At 38.2% G+C, this 22,715-nt stretch overlaps 1 protein-coding gene across 2 annotated transcripts in view; it reads right to left on the bottom strand.

Annotated features, from left to right (window-relative positions):
• The window catches only part of LOC126175400 (pseudouridylate synthase TRUB1-like), a 73,896-nt gene extending 51,469 nt beyond the window's left edge, over positions 1 to 22,427 (bottom strand). Inside the window, exons 1-2 of one of the 2 annotated variants that reach the window (XM_049922191.1) lie at positions 21,935 to 22,423; positions 17,602 to 17,682 (exon numbers count right to left, since the gene is read on the bottom strand). In XM_049922191.1, coding sequence (XP_049778148.1) covers positions 17,602 to 17,682; positions 21,935 to 22,043 — 190 coding nt within the window. In that variant the 5' untranslated portion in view covers positions 22,044 to 22,423. Of the gene's footprint in view, positions 1 to 17,601; positions 17,683 to 21,934 lie in introns of both variants that reach the window. The other variant, XM_049922192.1, reaches the window with a different exon arrangement.
• Between the last annotated feature and the right edge of the window lie 288 nt (positions 22,428 to 22,715).

Below are 22,715 nucleotides of genomic sequence, written 5' to 3'. Positions count from 1 at the left end.
CCAGGCAACATGTTTCCAGTCATCAACATTCCAATGTTGGTGTTGACGGGCCCAGGTGAGGTGTAAAGCTTCATGTCATGCAGTCATCAAGCGTACACGAGGGGGCCTTTGGCTCCGAAAGCTCATATCAATGACATTTCGTTGAATGGTTCACACGCTGACGCTTCTTGATGGCCCAGCATTGAAATCTGCAGTAGTTTGCGGAATGCACTTCTGTCATGTTGAATGATTCTCTACAGTCATCATTGGTCCTGTTCTTGCAGGATCTTTTTGCAGCCACAGCAATGTCAGAGATTTGATGTTTTACCGGATTCCTGATATTCACAGTATACTGGTGAAATGGTCGTACTGGAAAATTTCCACTTCATTGCTACCTCGGAGATGCTGTGTCCCATCATTCATGTTCAGACTCACTTAAATCTTCATAACCTGCCCTGTAGCAGCAGTAACCAATCTAACAACTGCATCAGACACTTGTCTTCTATAGGCATTGCCGGCCACAGCGGTGTATTTTGCCTGTATCTGAATATGAATGCCTATACCAGTTTCTTTGGTGCTTCAGTGTGTAACTTATTGGAAGTGAAAACAGATTAATGGTAAAATTAAATATGAGACAGTAAATAAAACTTACTAATAATAATGACAACAAGAATGCCTCAATCAAGTTCCTCCAATACATTATTCCAAATGATATCAAGGAATGAAAGTATGAGACATAAAAACAAATTTCAGTCTATTACTGGTGTTGATTGTGGACAATATTTTAATCATAAAGACAGCTGCAGTCAGCTTATGTTGTCATGAATATATATCATTCACAAGCTCTTTTTATTCATACAAAGTCCCAGAAGTGTAGTGTTGTCTGCTTCACTGATTGTACTACCATAATAAGAACAGTGAATGTCACACAAATAAAACTGTGTGTAAGGAACTGGATGTACTGTGTTTTATTCAAATCAAGAGCTAGCCTATTAGCTGTTAATCACAAGTTTTATCCAGTACATTATTGCTACTTTATACCATTACAAAAGTGAATATGCGACAGTTATTCTGCATCACTCAAACATGAAATACCATTAGAGGTTAATTTCTTGTAATATGCCTTAGCTTCTGTGTATTTTGTAAAGGGCGTAATATGGGCTTTTCGTTGTTACTGTTTTTATTTCACTGTTGTAATTTCAGCATCTGCAATCTTCAGACAACTACAAAGCATAATATAATGCATTGAGAAAAACAATATGAATTATAATTTAAGAGTAAAACACACACGAAACACACACACACACACATACACACACACACACAGGCATTGGAGTCAGATAGTTAGTGCAGTAGATAACAGTGGAGTGGAGGAGTGGACTGAGAGGCCATGACAGGGCAGAGGGAGGGAATATTGTGTAGAGGGTGTGGGCACAGTAGGTTAACAAGATTCAGGGCAGAATGATTATGGAAGCAGAAGGTTATTTTGCAAGGCTAATTCCCTCTGTGTAGTTCAAAAATCTGGTGCTGGAAAGATTTCAAAGGACAGAGAAACATGTTGAATGAAATGGAAGTTAATCTGAAAAACATATCAAACAAACTGCGCCGAGCTGCGTATTTTCCTGATATTTTTGTACATCATGAATTGCAGTTCTAATTAGAAAGTCTACAAATGGAAATCATATCTTGTTCCATACAGCACTCAAGCAACTTTTATGAATTCTCATAATGAGAGCACATAATTAAATAATGGGAGTTTCATTCTAACTAGCAGAAATTTTTGTTACCTTTATTTATTTATTACTATGCAAGCTTGCTTTCCTACACACTTGATCCACCTGTCTATAAATGCACGAGTCCACTTGAGGGCAGAAGGGGGACAGGGGGATGGAACACCTTACATCCATCCCATCACCACTTGACCTCATGAACTGTACAAAGTTCTGGTGCAACAAATGTTCCACCGAATATTCAAACATGGTGCCAAATCTAGACTTTATGATGGATATTTCCACACCTGGAATTTCAGACCACCAAGAGTATACATTGCATTATGAATGTGTGCACTGTGAAATATGACATGAGCAGCATTTACAAGAGGTTTCCAGTACTTTAGTCATACAAATATCTTAGCAACATCTCAACATAGTATGCACAAGTCACAATTTGCTCCTTCTCCTAAAAGTTTCCAACATAAAAAAAACTTGACATCCAAAAAGGCAGCCAGCAGGACATTTCTACTGAATCCTGTACCTTAGAAGTTTTTCTTGATTGGAGATGGTGGGTGAATCCACCACAATGATTACCTCCTAAGCCTCTGGTTTGTAATTGTATACCCAGGTCTCATCTCCTGTAGGTTGATTAAGAAGATCATCTCTTTCATGCCCATACTGCTACAAAGTGCTCCATGTACTTATGTTTGACAGATGTTCATGGTTTTACAAATTGGAAATCTAAGAGACAAAGTACACCCTAATTTGCCTTCTGTAATCAGACCAATCCCACACTCACAAACTCTTCTAGTACCTATTAGACCAACAAATGAAGCCAATGAAACAGGTATTAACAATGCAAAAAGTGTAAATGAAGAATTGACATTTTCTCCAGAAAAAAAAATTTAAAAAAAAGACCATCATAAGCTCTTTGACTTAGTGTTTCATGACACAAGCACGTTTGAATAACATAGTTTGTGACTTAGACCTACATAAACAAAAAGCAGAACTATAAGGTCAAAGACACATTACTCCATTCCATTTGCACCTGATGCAGCGACAGTGGTTCACAGTTCCAAAAATAAAAACTGTCTCTGTCACAAGTGCTTTATTAATAATGATATTTCATGTGATTAGCACATCTTCAGATTATCTGTAATTAATGATAACAATTACTGTAACATTGCACAAAGAGAATATTAGAATTCCCAGCAACCAACTTTTAGTTCCATATAAAGGAAAATACACACACACCGAATGATGCAGCAATGAGTACAAGGACACGAAATCAGGGGTTAAATGTAGGCACAGTCTAACAGTGAAGTGTTTAATAGTTACAAAAACATTAGAGTGCTTGAGAGCCCAGTGCTCCAGCTTCTATACAGCTGTCTGCACATGGTGCAATGCTGGCTGATGTGAGGTGACCTCTTTAGGCTGGCTGTGGAGGTGTGCACTGTTTAATTATGATTGCTCTTTGTACAGGGTTACAACACTTCTACACCCTCGGGGAAAACTGTTCACTGTGGAGGTGTCCATATTTTTAGGAAGGGGCGACTGCTTGGATTACTTGAGCAGGTGGTGTGCCGTCACAGGAGAATGCAGTTTGAAATGGCATGGGCATGGACAGATGTGGAGCCCACTCCCCCAGAAGCGACCGTAAGGGAGCACTGGTGATGGAGGCACCATATCCATGTCCACCTCCAACCAAGTGCTTGGCTACAGATGCAGCAGAGAATACAAAGGTGGTGGTGGTGGTGGTGGTGGAGACAGGGCCCACAGAGCCTGAGGCACCTCAGCACTAACTACTCCACCCAGTGATGGTAGCACCCAGAATGAAGACAGCTGAGGAGGCTGAAGGGGGTGGGGACTGTGCCCTGTGGCCTGGCACAGACAGTGGAGGCGGGGCCACAGGGACACTGAAGTCTATGGCACATGGTCAGTAACAGGTGGGCGGAGCTGGTTGTAGTGTCAGGACACCAAACAATCGGAGGTACACGACACAAAGGTGGCAGCCTCGGCAGTGATAGACAACATTCAGTATCCACTTAGGGCACTGGCAAAACCTGTGGGCCCAGAAAGCTGAGCCCAGATGGAACTGCTGTGAGGCAGACAACAGCAAGTGGTCGGACATCAGCCAGAACAAATGAAAGAGAGTACAGGGCTGGCAGCCATGAAGCAGTACTGCTGGGCTACAGTCAACACCTGGAGTGAGCCTATAGAAACTCAAGAACCTATCAATGGATTTCTCAGAAGAAGACTGGATGATGTATTTTTTCATCTGAGTTTTGAAAGTACGGACCAGCCATTCCACCTCACAATTTGACCGAGGATGAAATGGAGGGGGCATACCATGTCGAATGCCAGTCTTGGTACAAAAATCTTCAAAACTCTGGCACAAAAACTGTAAGCAGTTGTCTGTCACAAACATATATGGTGATCCTTCCAAGGAAAAAATCTTTGTACAGGGTCATGACCATAGCCACCAAGGATATGGATGGGTGGTGACTCACACAAGGAAATTCTGAGAAAGTGTCAACTATGACAAGCAAAGAGGCATTATGGAAAGGACCCGCAAAATCAGCATGAATGTGCTCCCAGGGGCACTGGGGGTATAGGCCATGGGGAAAGAGAGACCCATGGTGTCGCCTGATGGGTGGCGTCCTGCAGGCAGATCGACACAACATGTATGATCTCATTGTCAACACCCGGCCACAACATGTGGTGGTGGGCCAGCAGTTTTGTACGAGAAATACCCCAATGGTCCAGGTGGAGATGGCGCATGATGTCCTGCTGCAGCACTGACAGGATCACAAACCTGCATACCAACTCTTCAGTAGGCAACAGTAACACACCATCAAGAACTGAGAAGTGATGGCAGAGAGCATAATTATGGAAAGGATCCAAAGCTTGGCCCAGTGGTTTACCCAGCCAGTCATGGCGGACACATGTACAAACTGATGTACGGCAGGATCAGTCACAAAAGCCACCAATAACTGGGAACTGGCAATGTGTATCAATGGCAATCAACAATGTTTTGGGCTTCGATATCTAAATGAAAACACATTAGTTCATCCTCATCAAATGCTGGATTGGGGGGCAATCAGCAACCAAGAAAGAGCATCTGCATAAGTGTGTTGTGCTGTGGGGCAGAAGTGAATCTCATAGTAATAGTTTGAAAAAACAAGAGGCCAGTATTGCAGGCAATGTGTCACTTTATTTGCAAGAGATGCCAAAGAATGGAAAAGAGAAACCAGAGGTTTACAATCTGTAATCAAATGAAATTTAGAACAGTAGAGGAAAACACGAAATGTTTTAAGTGTGTTCAAAACAGTAAGGGCTTCTTTTTCTATCTAAGAGTAGCATTGCTGCATCTGATTCTGGGTTTTGGAAGCATACACAATAGGGCAGTCGGAACTGCCTATATATTTGTGCACAAGTATGTGTCTGTGGCCCAAACAAGATACTAGCCTGGTTGGAAGGTAACTAGACAAGGCGTCAAGTGCAATTTTGACTTCAGCAGAGTAAAAGCACAGTCCCAGACTGGCAACCAGTGAAAAGGAATACTTTTATGTAAGAGACAGGGTGTATACGCAGACAAGAAGAAAAAATTCCCAGATTTTTCCCGGATCTCCCGGTTAAAAATACATTTTCTCCCAGGTGAAAATACGTTTTTGCCATGTTAAGCAACAGTATACTTTCCCTCGGAACTGTAAAACTTATCCTTTGATAGGATATGGTTTTATACAGCAGCGTAAAATTTCCCGGCACTTTAGAAAACGATACTCAGGGGAAAAAAACACGTTTTGGAAAGATCTTTGATGGGCAGCAACATGTACGCTGCATATTTTCGTATTACGAAAGTACAAATTCAAATTCCACCAACAGGATAAGTTAATGGTTTAAATTAATATCATAGTGTTGATACAAGAAAAGTAAAGCTTTCGCATATAATATTTGTCTCGAAGATTAATAAGCTACAAGAGAAGCTAAGCTTTAACGCATGTTATGCTTTAAGATGCATCACACAAATACGCCAGCAAAATTTTTAATACCGACATAAATCTCTGATTTTCTGGGCTCCAAATTCTTCTAAATGGCTCGTCATCAAACAGCTGATTTTTAAAAGAGACCAAACACTCTGTGATTTAAGTTCATCTTGCATAAAAGGATATTTACTTTGAAAGTAACGCATTCCGAACAACAGTTCGCAATATTTTCCCGTGACCTGTTAAAAATAGATTTATTTCAGCAGTTGCCAGAGAGTGCCAGATAAGAGGCATCACCGCGCTTGCGCAGCTACGGTAATGTAGGAAGCCCGTATGTGTAAAACATTAAAAGATCTTACATTATGTCATAAAAGAAACAAGACATTAGAGGATACTCCAAGAGTGTCAGAATTTCATGAACCATACTAAAATGCATAGTTCACCTTACAGTGCACATTTGTATGTCCAGATTCTCAATGATGTAGGCCTCGACCAGATATGAAGTTTTTCAGTGTGGTTTTCGGGACGTAAGCTTTCTTGGAGTACCAGTACTGTATTATCTCATGTTTGGTTCTTTATTATGGCATAATGAGACACGTGCTAGAAGATGAATACGTGCACTTGAAATGCAGCGAACAGTTGAAACTAGTCAAGAGTATGGAATAAATTGACTGCCTCAGCAGTTGTGACGTCACGCTCATCAAAGGCGATTTGTTGTTATGAAGCACTGCATAGTCTTCCGAAAGCCTTTGACACATTTTGCTGTTGGCAGATGCTTGTACGAGCACATTGTTATTTTATATGGTGCATTTCCTTTACAATTTAAGTTTTATTTTCGTTTTTTTCTCTCGTTCATGTTTTAATGCTGCAGTATTATTCTGCAGTAGCGAGATACACTATCCTTTGTTAGAGTATCGGTTCTTACCATTCAAAATTACAAAAATTTAACTGAAAACAAAAACAACGAAAAATTCCCGGAATTCTAAAAAATTCCCGGATTTTTCCCGGTTTTCTCCCAGATGAAAAAATTCCCGGGTTTTTCCCGGATCTCCCGGTTGTCCCACGTTGTATACACCCTGAAGAGAGCATGAAGAGGCTGAGTTACAGTGGCTGCAACAGGAAGAAATTTGTGCTAATACACAACCTTTCTAAGAAAGGCTTGCAACTCTTTGACATTGGTAGGGTGTGGCAAAGCCATAATGGCATCAACATACTGGTGGAACAGCTTGACATCAGCTTGCGAGGCTTCAAAACCAATATAGACCATAGACGATAGACGGATGAAAAAATTGCGATTTTTCCAACTTACATTTCAACTCGGCCACCTGCAACACCATGAACAAGTCCCGAAGGTTCCGTAAGTGTTCATCTGTTGAGGAACCAGAGACCACAATATGGTCCAGGTAGTTAATGCACCCCAGCACAGATGCCATGAGTTGCTCCAAAAATCATTGGAAAATAGCACGTGTGCTAGCTACACCGAATGACAGGTGCCGGCATTGGTATACCTTGAAGAGGGTATTCACTACATTTGGAGCACTCATCCAGAGGCACTCGCAAGTAGGCTTCAGATAAGTCTGTTTTGAAAAAAATATTGGCCCTTAGAAATCTGAGCTAAGAATTCAACCTGTCAGGGTAAGGGGTAGGTATCAATAAGGGACTGTGAATTTATAGGCTTTTTAAAATCGTCACAGAACCAAAGGTTGCTGTTAGGTTTTGTGACAATTACCAATAGTTAGACCATTCACTAGAGGAGACAGGGATGACACCACCAAAGGGCATAAGTCAATCAAGTTCTGCTTTGACTTGTTCCTGTTAAGAATTGTTATTGAGCAGGCGTGAAAAAATGAGTGTGTGCCATCAATATCATTGCTGTGAGCCTTGAAATTGGTAGGACACTCTAAACTGTCTGAAAATAGTGAGGAAAATTCCAATCAGAGCATGTCCAGTTTTTGGTCTGGAAATTGATCTGATACCACATGCACCAAAAATTTTGAAGGTATCATCTACCATTAGAAAGGCCAAAGGCTGAACAACTGTTTTATACACTACAGGAATGGAAAACTGCCCCAATATGGGTATTCATTCTTTGTTGTTAATCACCAAGCAATGAGAGACAGAGGACAACACCAGTGACCCAAGATCCACATAGGTTCGAGAATTTAACAATGTCACAGCCACAACCATGTCTAATTACATTTTTAACATCTTGTCCATAACACGCACATCGATATAAAGTTTGTTTGGAGCTACCATCACTTGAGAAACAATGTTCACATCCATGATTATGCCTGATGAATGAGACTGAGAGTGCACACAGATGCAATATGTCCAATTTTTTTTTTACAATGGTTGCGGCACATCACCCAATGTTTTGGGGATGCGGTCTGTCCATGTTGAATATAGCAATAAGGGCACGGTGGGGGAGGATGACTTGGCTACTGTCGTGACACTGACTGCTGTCACTGTTTAGCACAGCATTGCCCCATGCAACATGGAGACAACAATTGCATGGCTGCGATGTCATCTTTCCTCTATGAGCTAACCGACAGTGGCTGAGAAGCAACAGCAGCTACTTCACACCAAGCTTCAATCTGATTTCCTGCTTCCCTAGATACTTTAAAAGACTGGCCGATGCTGTCAGTGTTCAAAATCTCCGTGAGAGTGAGGTTTTCACATTGTAAAGTGCATTCACGAACTTCTCTATCAGAGTCCAAGCTTATTATAGCACCATGAACCACTGAATCAGCATATGAGTCCCACTGATCTTCAGTAACAAACCGGCAATAATGGCTAAGCCTGTGAAGTTCCATTGCCTAAGCTCAGTAGGACTGTTATGGCCACTTTTGACAATGGGCAATGCAAGCAGCAACAACAGAAGAATGTTTGTAATGATAATTAGAGAACAACTGACACACACGAGGAGAAATCCAAGACAGAAAGAGAAAGCCTTACAAACGCTGGGTTCGGCGACACCAAAAGCCTGGAAATGAACGCATTTTTTGTATGCTTCCCAATATTTCCCATTGTCATCATATAGGAAAAACAGTAGGGGTTGCATCGACGGTGGTGAACTCTGGCACGTCAATGGAGCTGCCAAATTGTTTAGTGCCAGGGAGAAAGCCTGCTAGTGGTTGGTGAGAGCTTGCTGCTGTTCAACAAGAGATTGAAGAATTTCTTTGACCAACATATTGGCCATAGTGACCCACAAAATGAAACATGCTGAAAAAAATAGCACACTATTTTCCAAAAAACATTGTAACATTGCACAAAATCAATATCAGAATTCCAACCAGCCAACTTTTAATTTGCTTCCAATACAGACATACTGAATGACATACTAATAAGTACAAGCACACAAAATCAAGGGTTATATTTAGGCATAGTCTAACAGTGAAGTGTTCAACAATCGCAACACCACTAGAGTGCCCATGGGCCCAGCGCACTGTCTTATATATGGCTGTTTGCACATTGCGCAATGCTTCCTGCACCGTCTGTGCCAATGTCAGGTGGCCTCTAGGTGCATTGTTTACTTATGCACAGTCACTGTATAATGTTACAACAACAATATTGCTACATAGCAGTTTATTCGTGAGCCTATGTAGCACCAATTAACGGGATTATCAAATGTAATCATAGGAAATCATGAAATGGTAAGAGAAAACCTCAGTGTGTAAAATTATAGTATTAATAAGAAATTAAATCTGCTTGTGCACTGTATCAGGAGTCAAAAAGAAACTCCCCAAAGGGTCATTCCACGTCCAGTCACCCAGGCCTTGACACCAACCATGTCAGATTTTTATGAAACTTGGTACAATTACTTCTTTTATCACCCTGAAAGCACTTGTAAAATTTTTTTGCTCTATCTCTTATAGTTATTTTTAATAAATTTTTAAAGTTTTTAGATTTGGCGTTGTTTCAGCAGTCGAAAATCGTAACTTAAACGAGTCCTCACAACTAAAAAAATTTGTATATTAAAGAATACTCAAGATATCAGTATGAAATTTTGGAATAAGTTTGTGTATTATATCTAAATGTTAAAAAAATTACCATAAAGATATATTAAAATCTTCCAAATGAAAAAAAAATTTACAAGTTTTTTATTTTTTAGCTAACGGATGTTTAGTTTTACAAAAACTGCAATATCTAGAGTCTCAGACCTGATAGAAAGCTCAAATTTGTTTTAAAACACTCTTAATTGTATAGGCTATTAGATAAAAGAAAATTATGTTGGCTTTTTAACCTGTTTAATAGTTATCTAATTTCTAAAATAATATTAATTATATTTTAAAAATAAAAAGTACCAAGTGACTTAGACACCGAAAATAAGTTTTTGTCTTCTTGGAGTAACAATGTACGCTTGGATTTTGTTTTGTTACTCCTGTGTTTGAAGTAAAAAATTATTACAGTGTTAAATGGTGCTTGGATAGTATTTTATTAAGTTTATTCGAACTTTCAGTAAGTACTGTTACTTAGTTTACAGAGATTCTTTTCCAATATCCTATACGAGGTGCATTCAAGTTCTAAGGCCTCCGATTTTTTTTCTAATTAACTACTCACCCGAAATCAATGAAACTGGCGTTACTTCTCGACGTAATCGCCCTGCAGATGTACACATTTTTCACAACGCTGACGCCATGATTCCATGGCAGCGGTCTGTTTTGACCACTGGAAAATCGCTAAGGCAATAGCTGGTGAATGTGTGGCCACGGAGTGTCTTTCATTGTTGGAAAAAGCCAAAAGTCACTAGGAGCCAGGTCAAGTGAGTAGGGAACATGAGGAATCACTTCAAAGTTGTTATCACGAAGAAACCGTTGCTTAACATTGGCTCGATATGCAGGTGCGTTGTCTTGGTGAAACAGCACACGCGCAGCCCTTCCCGTACGTTTTTGTTGCAGTGCAGGAAGGAATTTGTTCTTCAAAACATTTTCGTAGGATGCACCTGTTACCGTAGTGCCCTTTGGAACGCAATGGGTAAGGATTACGCCCTCGATGTCCCAGAACATGGACACCATCATTTTTTCAGCACTGGCGGTTACCCGAAATTTTTTTGGTGGCAGAATCTGTGTGCTTCCATTGAGCTGACTGGCGATTTGTTTCTGGATTGAAAAATGGCATCCACGTCTCATCCATTGTCACAACCGATGAAAAGAGAGTCCCATTTATGCTGTCGTTGCGCGTCAACATTGCTTGGCAACATGCCACACGGGCAGCCATGTGGTCGTCCGTCAGCATTCGTGGCACCCACCTGGATGACACTTTTCGCATTTTCAGGTCATCATGCAGGATTGTGTGCACAGAACCCACAGAAATGCCAACTCTGGAGGCGATCTGTTCAACAGTCATTCGGCGATCCCCCAAAACAATTATCTCCACTTTCTCGATCATGTTGTCAGATCGGCTTGTGCGAGCCCGAGGTTGTTTCGGTTTGTTGTCACACGATGTTCTGCCTTCATTAAACTGTCGCACCCACGAACACACTTTCGACACATCCTAACTCCATCACCACATGTCTCCTTCAACTGTCAATGAATTTCAATTGGTTTCACACCACGCAAATTCAGAAAACGAATGATTGCACGCTGTTCAAGTAAGGAAAACGTCTCCATTTTAAGTATTTAAAACAGTTCTCAATCTCGCTGCTGGCGGTAAAATTCCATCTGCCGTACGGTGCTGCCATCTCTGGGACGTATTGACAATGAACGCAGCCTTATTTTAAAACAATGCGCATGTTTCTATCTCTTTCCAGTCCGGAGAAAAAAAATCGGAGGCCTTAGAACTTGAATGCACCTTGTAAAAGTAACCAGAACAGTAATCACACCAAAAGTGAAATCAGTATGTCAGATATTCAAACCTGTAGCGTAGGGTTATTTAAAAATACTGACTGTTTCAAAACAACCTACACACCTTCAAAAAAGATACAACTGGTATCTGAATTGAGTGAGGAAGAAAAAGATTTGATCCACTTATGATCTGGAATTAATCTGTGTGAATTTAAGAATATATGTTCACACCATAGCTACTACTTTTTATTTGTTTTTGAAAAGTATCAAACAACATGTATAGACCCACTAAAAACACACAAAGCCCATCAAAAAACCGTTGAGAAGTGTAGGCTTGGATCTTTCTAAACAATTACTGACAAAAAATATTAGTATAAAACCTGGACAAAAGCATTGCTCAACATTCCGTAACTTTTGAGAGGAAAAATTAAGAGTTGAAGTCAATGAAAGTGAAACAGATGATGAAGTCATGGTTGAATTAGAATCATTGGAATCCAGAAATGAATCCCTCGAACAAAGAAACATTGCTCTTGATAATTTAGGTTTAACACCGATAAAGCTTCATGGCTTGTCGGAACAAAGTAAAGGGTCTTATTTTAAAAGGAAGGTTAGCAGTATTGAAAAGACTGCAAAAAAGGCGGTTTCAAAAGCATTAAAATATGATGCACCAAGTTCTGATGATGACGAAGAAGATACAAGTGTGGTTGAGAAAGCAAAGGATTTTGATGTAATGATTTTTCTTATGAAAGAGAAGATTTAATCTGTTGGGAGGTCTAGAAAAATCCAGATTCTGACCTTGGCTCCAGATTCTTGGAGTCGAAATAAAGTGATGAAAGAATTTAATGTAAGTGAGTACATGGTGCGACAAGCTAGAAAGCTAAAATCTGAAAAGGGTATTTTGGAAACTCCTGGTCCAAAAAAAGGTAAAACTCTTTCTGAAAATATAGTAAGACTTGTAACAGATTTCTATGAAAAGGATGAAAGTTCCAGAGTGCTACCTGGAACAAAAGACAAAGTAAGTGTTCAAAAAAATGTGTACATGCAAAAAAGACTCATTTTGTGTAACTTGAGAGAACTCTATTATTCTTTCAAATGGGAGAATCCTGAGGTAGAAGTAGGATTTTCAAAATTTTGTTTCTTGAGACCTAAATGGTGTATCCTTGCTGGTGCTGCAGGCACACACACTGTAAGTGTATGCAGTATCCACCCGAATGTTAAACTGTTACTGGATGCTGTGAAAATTGAAGAATCTTATAAAGACCTAATTAAGATGCTTGTGTGCAACAAGGAAAACCAAAACTGCATGCTACATCATTGCGACAGCTGTCCTGCAAATACTGCACTAATGAGTACTTCACTGAAAAACTAAGTGAAGATTATGATTTAGAAGAAGAAATTGTAATCAGTCAGTGGGTTAACACAGACAGGGCAGAAATGATCAAACAGTCTATCAGTGTTGAAGACTACATTTCTTTATTGGTTAGGTCATTGGAAAAGCTCACCCTGCACTCGTTTATAGCAAAATCCCAATCAGCAGCCTCTAAAAGATTGAAAGAAGACCCACCACCCAAACAGCAATTATTGTGATGGATTTCAGTGAAAATTATTCCTTTGTTATACAAAATGAGATCCAAAGTTACCACTGGAATAGAGGTGTTGTACTCTACACCCAGTTAGAGTTTTTCTAAGAAATGAGGAAAACAATGTTTTTGTTTCCAACCACTGTTTTATTAGTGATGACCACGAACATGACACTGGTTTTGTTAACTTTGTACAAAAAGAAATTACAAAGTAGCTGTCATTACATCATACTGACATTGACTCAGTTCATTACTTTACAGATGGTTGTGCTGGGCAGTACAAAAATAGAAAGTTTTAAAATTTGACTGAACACTTGAGACTTTAATTTGAAGGCCCAACACTCTTTTTCTTTTTTCTTTTTTTTTTTTCTTTTTTTTTCTTTTTTTTTTTTTTTTTTGCAACATGTCATGGGAAGTCAATTTGTGATGGCCTAGGAGGAACTATTAAAATAATTTTAAGGAAAGCCAGTCTACAGCTTTCAGACGAAGAACAAATAATGACAGCAATCGATGTGTACAAGTTTTGTGAAAAAAATATTGAAAATATTCATTTTCACTTTATTGACAAAAAAGAAGCTGATTTGCTATGGTTAAAACTAGAAAAACGTTTTTCAGCAACCCGAACCATTCCTGGAACAAGAAGTTTTCATAACTTCAAACCACTGCCAACAAACAACCTTGAAATTAGGACTACAGATAGTGTAAAACCCTCCTTAGTCTTTTCTTTCCATTCTTCTTCTGACTGGGTTCGTGTTGAACCATCCATAAATAGCTATGTGGCTGCAAATTATGATGGTAACTGGTACTTTGGACTGGTAAAGGTTCGGAAAACGCAAAACATAAAAACTTTAAAAATTTATATAAAAAAAACTATAAGAGATACAGCAAAAAAAAAAAAAAATTTGCAGGTGTTGTCACCTGGTCGGTATTAGAACCATTTGAGCCAAATTTCATGAAAATCTAAGGAGGTGGGTGTAAAATTTATTTTTTATTGGGTGATTTGATATGGAATGACCCCAAACCAAAGCAATATGCGGTATGAAGATCGGTTAGCGATCACAGCCATGAATCACAGTGGTAAACAAATAGTGATCCATATAATATATATTCTGAAGCAAGTTAGACCATGCAGTAGATTGACTTGAGAACGAAACTTATTGAAAGCACAGCGTGCAACACTGACTGTAGAAAGGGATTGCAATAAAGTAAATGCTGAACAGGGCCAATTAAAATAATGGAACAGAATAAAATACTCTTAAAAATTAAAAATAGACTAACTAGGAGTGATGTGGAAAGTAACCATTTTATTGAACTGCCAAGTATTAAGATGGATTGAAATGTCAATCTAAATGAATAGGTGGAAGGAGGAGGGGGGCGGGGCAGGGAAGGTAAGAGGTGTAATGATAGGAGATGATGAACGTAGGGTGGGAGAGTGGGGAGGAAAAAGTTAAAAGACACAAAGGCTTAAAAAATATTGGGAAAACCAAACACAAAACTACAGTGGTAGGAGACAAAGGCTGAAAAAATGAGCAGACCCAACAGTAACAAAGAGAACAGAAAAATCTACATAAATTTTGACAAAGCTCATATCATGGTGTCAGAAAATTTGGTTTTTAGTGACCAACCACTTGAGAAATTTGGCTATCTCAAACTCCTACCAAATAATTAATTTTTTCCCTTTGGGTACCACACGTAGGTCCAGTATATGTATGAAGGTATTGGGCAGAAGTGAGTCTATAGACTCGTGAGTTGGAAAAGAAATCTTTGACTGGTACGAACTGGAACTGGATTCAATTACAGACAGAATAGATTTCAACACCACTGTCTTTGAGGTTTAAGGTTGCAAGAATGTAATCTATTAGCATCAGACACAAAAATAATGGAGTTTGGACAAAGCAACAAACAGACATGATGACATACTGCAGTGATGTTTGTGGTCTCATTAGTGCTTTGAAATTCAAATAGGAGACACAGAAGTGGAGACTTTTCATAGAGGGTTCCAAATACAGTCTCAAGTGAGTTCTCCACCACAATGGAAACACAATGCATTCTGTTCCAGCTGTGTACACTACTATGGTAAAGTTCTTATAACGTTTTGAAAAATATGTTGCAATTTATTAAGTATGAAGAACATAAGTGGAAAATGTGTGATGAGTTGAAAACAGTTACCATGATAATGGGTGTGCACCAAGGCTACATGAAATGCGGGTATTTTCAGTGTGGGTGGGATAGTCATGAACAGTAATCCCCACTACAAATTCACTAGCTCTAAGATGTTTGGCAAAAGAAGAATTATTCTTTACAATGCCCATTTTAGTGAGAAGGTGTTCCTGAAACCGCATTTTAATCTCGTGACCTGTTTGTCCAGTATATGTACGAGGGTACTGGGCAGAAGAGATGTAGTGATGTTCCTGGTGAACATTTTGAAAGATTCCATCAAGAAATAATGTTCTTGGAAAAGCATTGTGAAGGGAAATGGATGCCTGCAATGCTAACCAACTAGTGCTGGAAGATTATTTGAGAGTGCAAAATTGTTCACATGAGAATAAAATGAGCTTTCTCCGAGAAAATACGATTTTGTATATATGTTTTTGGATTTCAAATATGTCATTTCACACAGCTAATAATCTGCAAAAGCCATGAATCAATCTAGAAAATGGTTTATGTACCTTTCAAAAAAGTTTCCTTGTCTTTCTTCATCAAAAATAAAGGAAGGCATGTTTGTAGACCCCCAAATTACAGAACTTCAAAATCTCACATTCTGAAGAATGCTTTGGACCACGAGAAAAAAATGTAACACAAAACTTTCAGGGAAGATAAAGAGTTAGCAACTATAAAGAACTGGTTCAAGAAACAATAAATGTGTGTAGGGATTTTGGATGCAACATGTTTTTAAAAGTACATTTTCTAGATTGACACCAAGACTATCTTTTTGAGAGATGGAGTGATGTTCCTGGTGAACATTTTGAAAGGTTCCATCCAGAAATAACGTTCTTGGAAAAGGACTGTGAAAGGAAATGGATGCCTGCAATGCTAACCGACTAGTGCTGGAACATTATTTGAGAGTGCAAAATTGTTCACATGAGAATAAAATGAGCTCTCCCCGAGAAAATACAATTGTATATACAGGGTGAGTCGCTTAAGACGTAACACCCCCATTATTCTGTTGGTACATGCACAATAATCACAATGTTTATACTGACCGAGATAATGACGCAAATACATGTTTTTTAAATGGGACACTATACTTTTTTTACCATCATTCGAACACTCTGGAAAAGACGCGTATAGTGGTGTAATGGATGTTGCTATTGTGATTCAAACTTCGCTTAAAAGACGCTGGGAAATATTGTACGACTGAAGGTCGAGGCGGTCGGAAGCAGCTGCAGACTGTAAACACACCTCGCGCGACCTGCAGGCCGAGTTGCCGTGGTCTATGCAGCATGCATGGCCTACGCTACATAGGTAAATCCTCATCCGCCCTCTTTTAAGCAAAGTTTGAATCACAATAGCAACATGCGTTACATCCCTATACGCGTCTTTTCCAGAGCGTTCGAATGATGGTAAAAAAAAGTACAGCGTCCCATTTACAAAACATGCACTTGCCTGATTATCTCGGTCAATATAAACGTTGTGATTATTGTGCATATACCAATGTATGTGCCCCATAGTCCACTATGATTCGCTGAAAACTGCATGCTGATACGTGCAATCACCTCCGCAATAAAGGGGGTGTTACGTCTCACGCGACTCACCCTGTATATATATTTTTTTATTTCAAATATGTAATTTCACACAGCAAATGATAATGTATAGGTCAGCATATTTTTTTTGTTTATACACTGAAGGAATGGTTTCCACATCATTATGTAAGTGGATAGAATGGTGATACTTGTTTTTTTTTTGTCTATATAAATACACACAGTAGGGGGGGGGGGGAGAAAAAAATTGCCTATAACTGGAAAATTGTGTCTGGCATAGGAAAATAAATTATTGACTTGAATTTAGGAGGTATGTTTCTTTGAGAGTCACAAATGAAACCCCCAGAATTTTTTTTAAATGTATTATTTACTAGAAAAATAATGCACACAATACAAACCACAGATGGTTGGAAAACAAGATGGAATGAGGAGATTTACAAAAATATAGCTAAAATGGAACAAGTAATGGCAAAGCAAAGGTTATTTTTCCTTTGGTTGCTTGTATTAAATGAGTGACATTCCAGTACATCAGGAAATGGACAGTAGTGTGGGTTACAGGAACAAGAAAGAACTAGACAGAAACAACATCAAAGAATCAGAAATTTAAAAAAAAAAAAAAAAAAAAATTAAAAAAAATTACAATCCTTTCAAGGAAGGCAAAATAGGAAATTGGAGCGGTCAGAATAAAAAAAAAGATACATTGGTGAGAAAATGACTGAGTACTGGAAAGATGGGAAACAAAGAAAGAGAAGGAACTGAAGTTTTTACATATCTTAGTTGGTCAATTCAAAGAAAATAAATTGATTGAAAAATATGCAGGACTTTCCAGGCAGACTGTGCCACCTTCAAGAAACTGTTACCTAAAACTCCGGTTGCTGTATCATCTAAAGTACCACCATGACCTACTTTGAATGGGTCTGGCAAATATCTTTCATGAACACCTGAAAAAAAAGCAGAGAGAAAAATATTAAGAGTATGCATTTTATAGTCACCATCATTAACAAATAAAGTCTTCATTTAGAAGTTATTTAGAAAGTTAGTTATTACATTCCTAAAAAGACTTATGCAACAGAAGACACTTAATAACTGTTAACACAGTTACAACTGCTAAAAGTGCAGCTCTTGATTCTTTCTTCCACCATATCACAAGTGAAGTATGTAACAAAGCCTCTTAAGTGCAGATTGTAGCATGAATAAAAATTTATGTTCAGCTATGTTTAGACCTACTCGAAAATCAGTTGATGTATTATTGACACACACAGTTTTCCAAAAGTTGTCACTATGTCTCTGATGAAGAACACAATAGTGTGTCCATTCTCTTAAATGAGGACCTCGCATGAGCAGATGCGACAGCACACCCTAGACAATGATTACAGAACTTGGCAGCCATCCTGCTGTGCTGTGGTATGAACAGCAGCATGGGATGGCAATTCCTTAGTGTGGCTGCTGCTAGACTTGGGGTGCAAGACAACACAGAATGTTCCAGAGTCCATAACCTGTTCTCACATAGCATGTGCAGATGTGATGGGAGTTACAATGTGCTTGGGGTACAATACGGTCTTCCATATTGTAAATGATTTGGTATCTCATTAATCATCCAAATTATGAAGGTAATTGTGTCAAAAAATCAAGTTGTCACAAACTGTTTTACTATGCAGGCTTAGTAGACAATACTGTAGTGAGTGTTTATCTGAATTAATAATATTCTCCAGCCTGTAATAGTTTTTTTTTTTAATTCATTATTTGTCCTGTGGATCAAATCAGTATATAGCTTGTACAATTGATACAGGATAAGTCAATACAAAATACATATTATTAAATGATACAAGACAATACAAAAACACAGATTACAACATGAATATCATACAGCATTTTCACAAAATTTTACTAAAGACCCTGTACAAACAGCAGATAGGAACATTATAATATTGAGAGTGTTATTTTTTTCTATACAGCACAGGTTCTAATAGCTACAACTTCATACAGTTTATCATTTTATTTTCTTATGTGCTACACAAATGGGAAAGATGACTTAAAATACTCAACTACTAACATTTTTAATTCATAACGGATAGCAGATGTGCATGACAATAGCTTGGGTGGTTATTGTGTTTGTTTTATTTAAGGACAGATCAGATTCCTAATATTCCTGGATGGTGTAAAAACGATGTTTTATTAAGAGAGATAACACATTCATTTTAAATTTACTTACCTCCTAAATTTTTTTCTGCTGGAAAGTGGGATTTTTATAATTTTATTCTCATACATTTAACACCATTATTGTAAAGGTTTCTTTAGTGGGGAGTTATTGTTAAAGAGGCTTTGGTCTCAGGTCAGGATGGTGGCAATCCATATATCTCTCAAGTTTGTTAATGTTTTTCATAGTGAAATGTAATGTTTCTACCGACCGAGGTGGCGCAGTGGTTAGTGCACTGGACTCTCATTCAGGATGACAATGGTTCAGACCCGCTTCCAGCCAAATACCAGGATGGTTCCTTTGAAAGGGCACAGCCAGTTTCTTTCCCCATCCTTGACACAATCCAAGCTTGTGCTCCGTCTCTAATGACCTCAATGTCGGCAGGATGTTAAACCCAATCTTCCTTCTTTTCTTGTAATTTTTTTAAATATGTAGCGGAATGGAAGGGGAAATATATTCAGCTTCTTAAAAGATAGTTTACTTGTTTCTCTTTGCTGTTTGAAAAAAAAATTGTTCTGACTGCCTTCAAGTTTAATAACTTAACTGATTCTGAATTTTGACCCCAAAAAATAATTCCATAGTTAAGTATTGAATGGGATACACTGATATCAGTGTACTCATTTTTAAAACATTCCTTATTGATCTGATCATAAAACATACTTCACTGAGTTCCTTGCTAGTTAAACCTAATGTGTTTTTTCCAAGTAAGAGTGTCAGTTACGGAAGCCCCCCAAGAATTTAGTTTCATTGCCAAATTCAACGCTATCATTGCCCAGTGATACAGTTGGCACCAGTGGATGTCTATTTTGGGCAGTCCAACTGTCTCGTTTACATTAAGATGCAGCCTGCTTTTGTTAACCCACGGGTTTAATTGATGTGTGGTTCCATGTACAGCAGACTGGGGAATTTATTCTGTAGCAGATATTACAACAGTGGTTTCATCGGCAAACAGAAGAGTTTTTGTGTCTGACAGGCTATGTGGAATATCATTTATGTAAATTAAAAACACAAAGAGGCCCCAGACTATGACTGGGGAACACCTTGCTTTATGGTGTGTGGAAGAATGTGCTGCACTAGCTGATCCTGAGTGGTTGATTTTATTTAATTCAACATACTGCTGTAGTTTGTAAACCAATAATGGGTGGTTCCTCTTATTCCATAGGAATACATCTTTTGCAGCAGTATGCTATCATTAATCACGTCGAAAGCCTTCGTGACGTCTAGAAATATATCTATGGCCGGCAGTCTTCTGTTGATGAGCTCCCGAGTAAGACCTAATAGTTCATGTTTTACATCAGCAGTAGTTTTCTTTTCTTACAAGCCAAACTGAAGGGACCGATGACCAAGCAGTCTGGTCCCCTTCTCCTCCTCCCCCCTTTTTAAACCAACCAACTAACCAAACTGAGCAGGTGACAAGATTTTTGTTTTGCTTAGAAGCAAATTAAGTCAGATGGCTATCATATATTCAAATACTTCATCAAACATTGAGAGCACTGCAGTAGGTCAGTAGTTGCTATGATCTTCTTTACTTCCCTTTTTATGAACAGGTATGATTTTTGCAATTTTGAGCTTACTAAGAAATATACCATTCAGGAATGAGGAGTTTACTACGTAAACCAATGGTTTATTGATAATGTTACACCAATTATGCAGGAGAAAGTACAGGATTTGTTCTTGGCCAGCAAATGAATTTTTTTTCTTTATTTTGCTATAAATTACTTTTTCTATCCCAATTTCTCATGCTGGCATTAAGAATAGTCAGTCAGGGCATAAATTTAGTTCTGATTTTAGGAGATGATTATTTCTGAGGTGCAGGTTTTCAACTGTTTTTGTGAATCGATTTGTTTGATGTGGTTACCATTTCATAGCTTTTTGGATGCACTAACTGCATATCTTTTTATATGAAATAAAGTATTTCTTAAATTCTTCACTGCCACATTGTTCCGCTTTGTTAATAGAGGGATGTTCTCTTTTCCTCTGAGTTGATCTGATTATTCCCGAGGTGATACAGTTTGAGGATTTTGTGCCCCTGTTTATATTTTTTGTTTGTAACGGTAAGTGACAGGTAGGATAATAGTAGAAAATGTTTTCTTTTTGCATATCAGAGAGGAAACTGTGCATATTGTTTTTACTGAACTTTCTCCTCCATACAACTTTTTAGGTTGATGCTTGTTCAGTGGAAACTTAACCTGAATTATTAATGCATTATGTTCTGAGAATCCTAAATGTAAAGAGAATACTGTGCAACTGTTATTGGCTACTTAGTCCAGACAGCTAATACTATAGTTTGGTACTCTAGTTGGAGATTCAACCATCAGTTAAGACTGTACCTGTGTATAAAATATTCGAAGCTCAAATGTCTGACAGAAAATTTATGTTAAGATTGCCACATATTAAAACACTAACACTTTCTTCTACTTAATTTTTCAGTTAGCAACGCTAGATTTTTGTAGAAGGATGCAAGCTGCTCTTATATAAACATTCAAGTCTGTAAGCTCTACACCTGACAGTTCTATTTGTGTTTGTTTCTTTCTCAGATCTACATTATTTTTCATTTCTGTGATGTTTTGATACGCATAAGCTATCTACATAAGCAACACTGTATTGAGTGTTTATTCAGATTCATAATTTTCGCCAGGCTATAATAAGTTTTTGTTTGTTTCTTTCTTTCAATATGGTTGGACTGGATCTTTTCACCACAAATTTTCGGATGCTCCAATGAGTAGTTAGGCTCACACACTGTATCTACAGACGTGTAATCACATTTAGTCAGACATACATACGGCATACACGACCTTAACCTTATCTGCAAATGACACTCTCTACTTCGAAATGGACATCGTGAATATGAACGATGGAAATTTAAAGAACTGACTGACGTTTAATGCAACAATTCGTTGTACTCTCACACAAGTAAAGAGGGTCCTACAGATAAATGCGATTGTTGACTTATGCGAACTAGAAGCGTACACAAAATACAAGATTAGGTTACGTACCCCTACGTATGGTCTCCTTTAGCTGTTCAACAACTTCTGCTGAAGTGAAATATTTTATTTTATTAACTGCAAATATCCCCCTATTCAAAATCTTGTACAAGTCATACATGTTTAGCTATTGTCGACGTTTCACACGAAAACTAAACCCTTGGACACACAGGCGAAGAACATCGATGTAGTTGGAGATTTCAGTTTAATACAACAAATGAGTTTCACTACATTTACAGAAGCATATCTACTTTTAGTACCAACACACCGGTGACTGCATCAACAACTAATTGGGGCAATGTTGTACATAATATTTTACGATAAAGCATCTCAGAGAAATAGTGAATGCCTTTCGTTGTCTCTCTCTGTGACTATTAAATTTGTTTGGGCACGTTATTTGTACAGACACATCAGCGTAAAACTACTGTCTGCTTCACATCTTCCTTACGCTATATGCACAGTTCTCCGTTTAATCTACCCGGCAAAGCGAAAGCAGTGTCCTGCCCGCTCAGTACAGCGGAAGGTACAAATTTTGACGTTGACAACGCCATCTCTTAGAGATTGAAAGCAATAGAGAAAAATGTTGCCGAAAATCTTATTATTCATTAATTTCAACTAGACAAAGAACTCTACTTAAACTAATTGATGCTAAACGAATCTGTTGCAAAATACCATGCGAGTAAACTCCATAAGCATTCAATAACATAATATATATATACAAACATACGTTATTCTCAACACATGTTTCACATTTACAAAGTAGTATATAATAAAATATCAATTCTTTACAGTT

Source organism: Schistocerca cancellata, chromosome 3, assembly GCF_023864275.1.
Source record: "Schistocerca cancellata isolate TAMUIC-IGC-003103 chromosome 3, iqSchCanc2.1, whole genome shotgun sequence".
NCBI lineage: Eukaryota > Metazoa > Arthropoda > Insecta > Orthoptera > Acrididae > Schistocerca > Schistocerca cancellata.
Note: the sequence above shows the minus strand (reverse complement) of the source record. Positions and strands in the feature narration are given on the sequence as shown.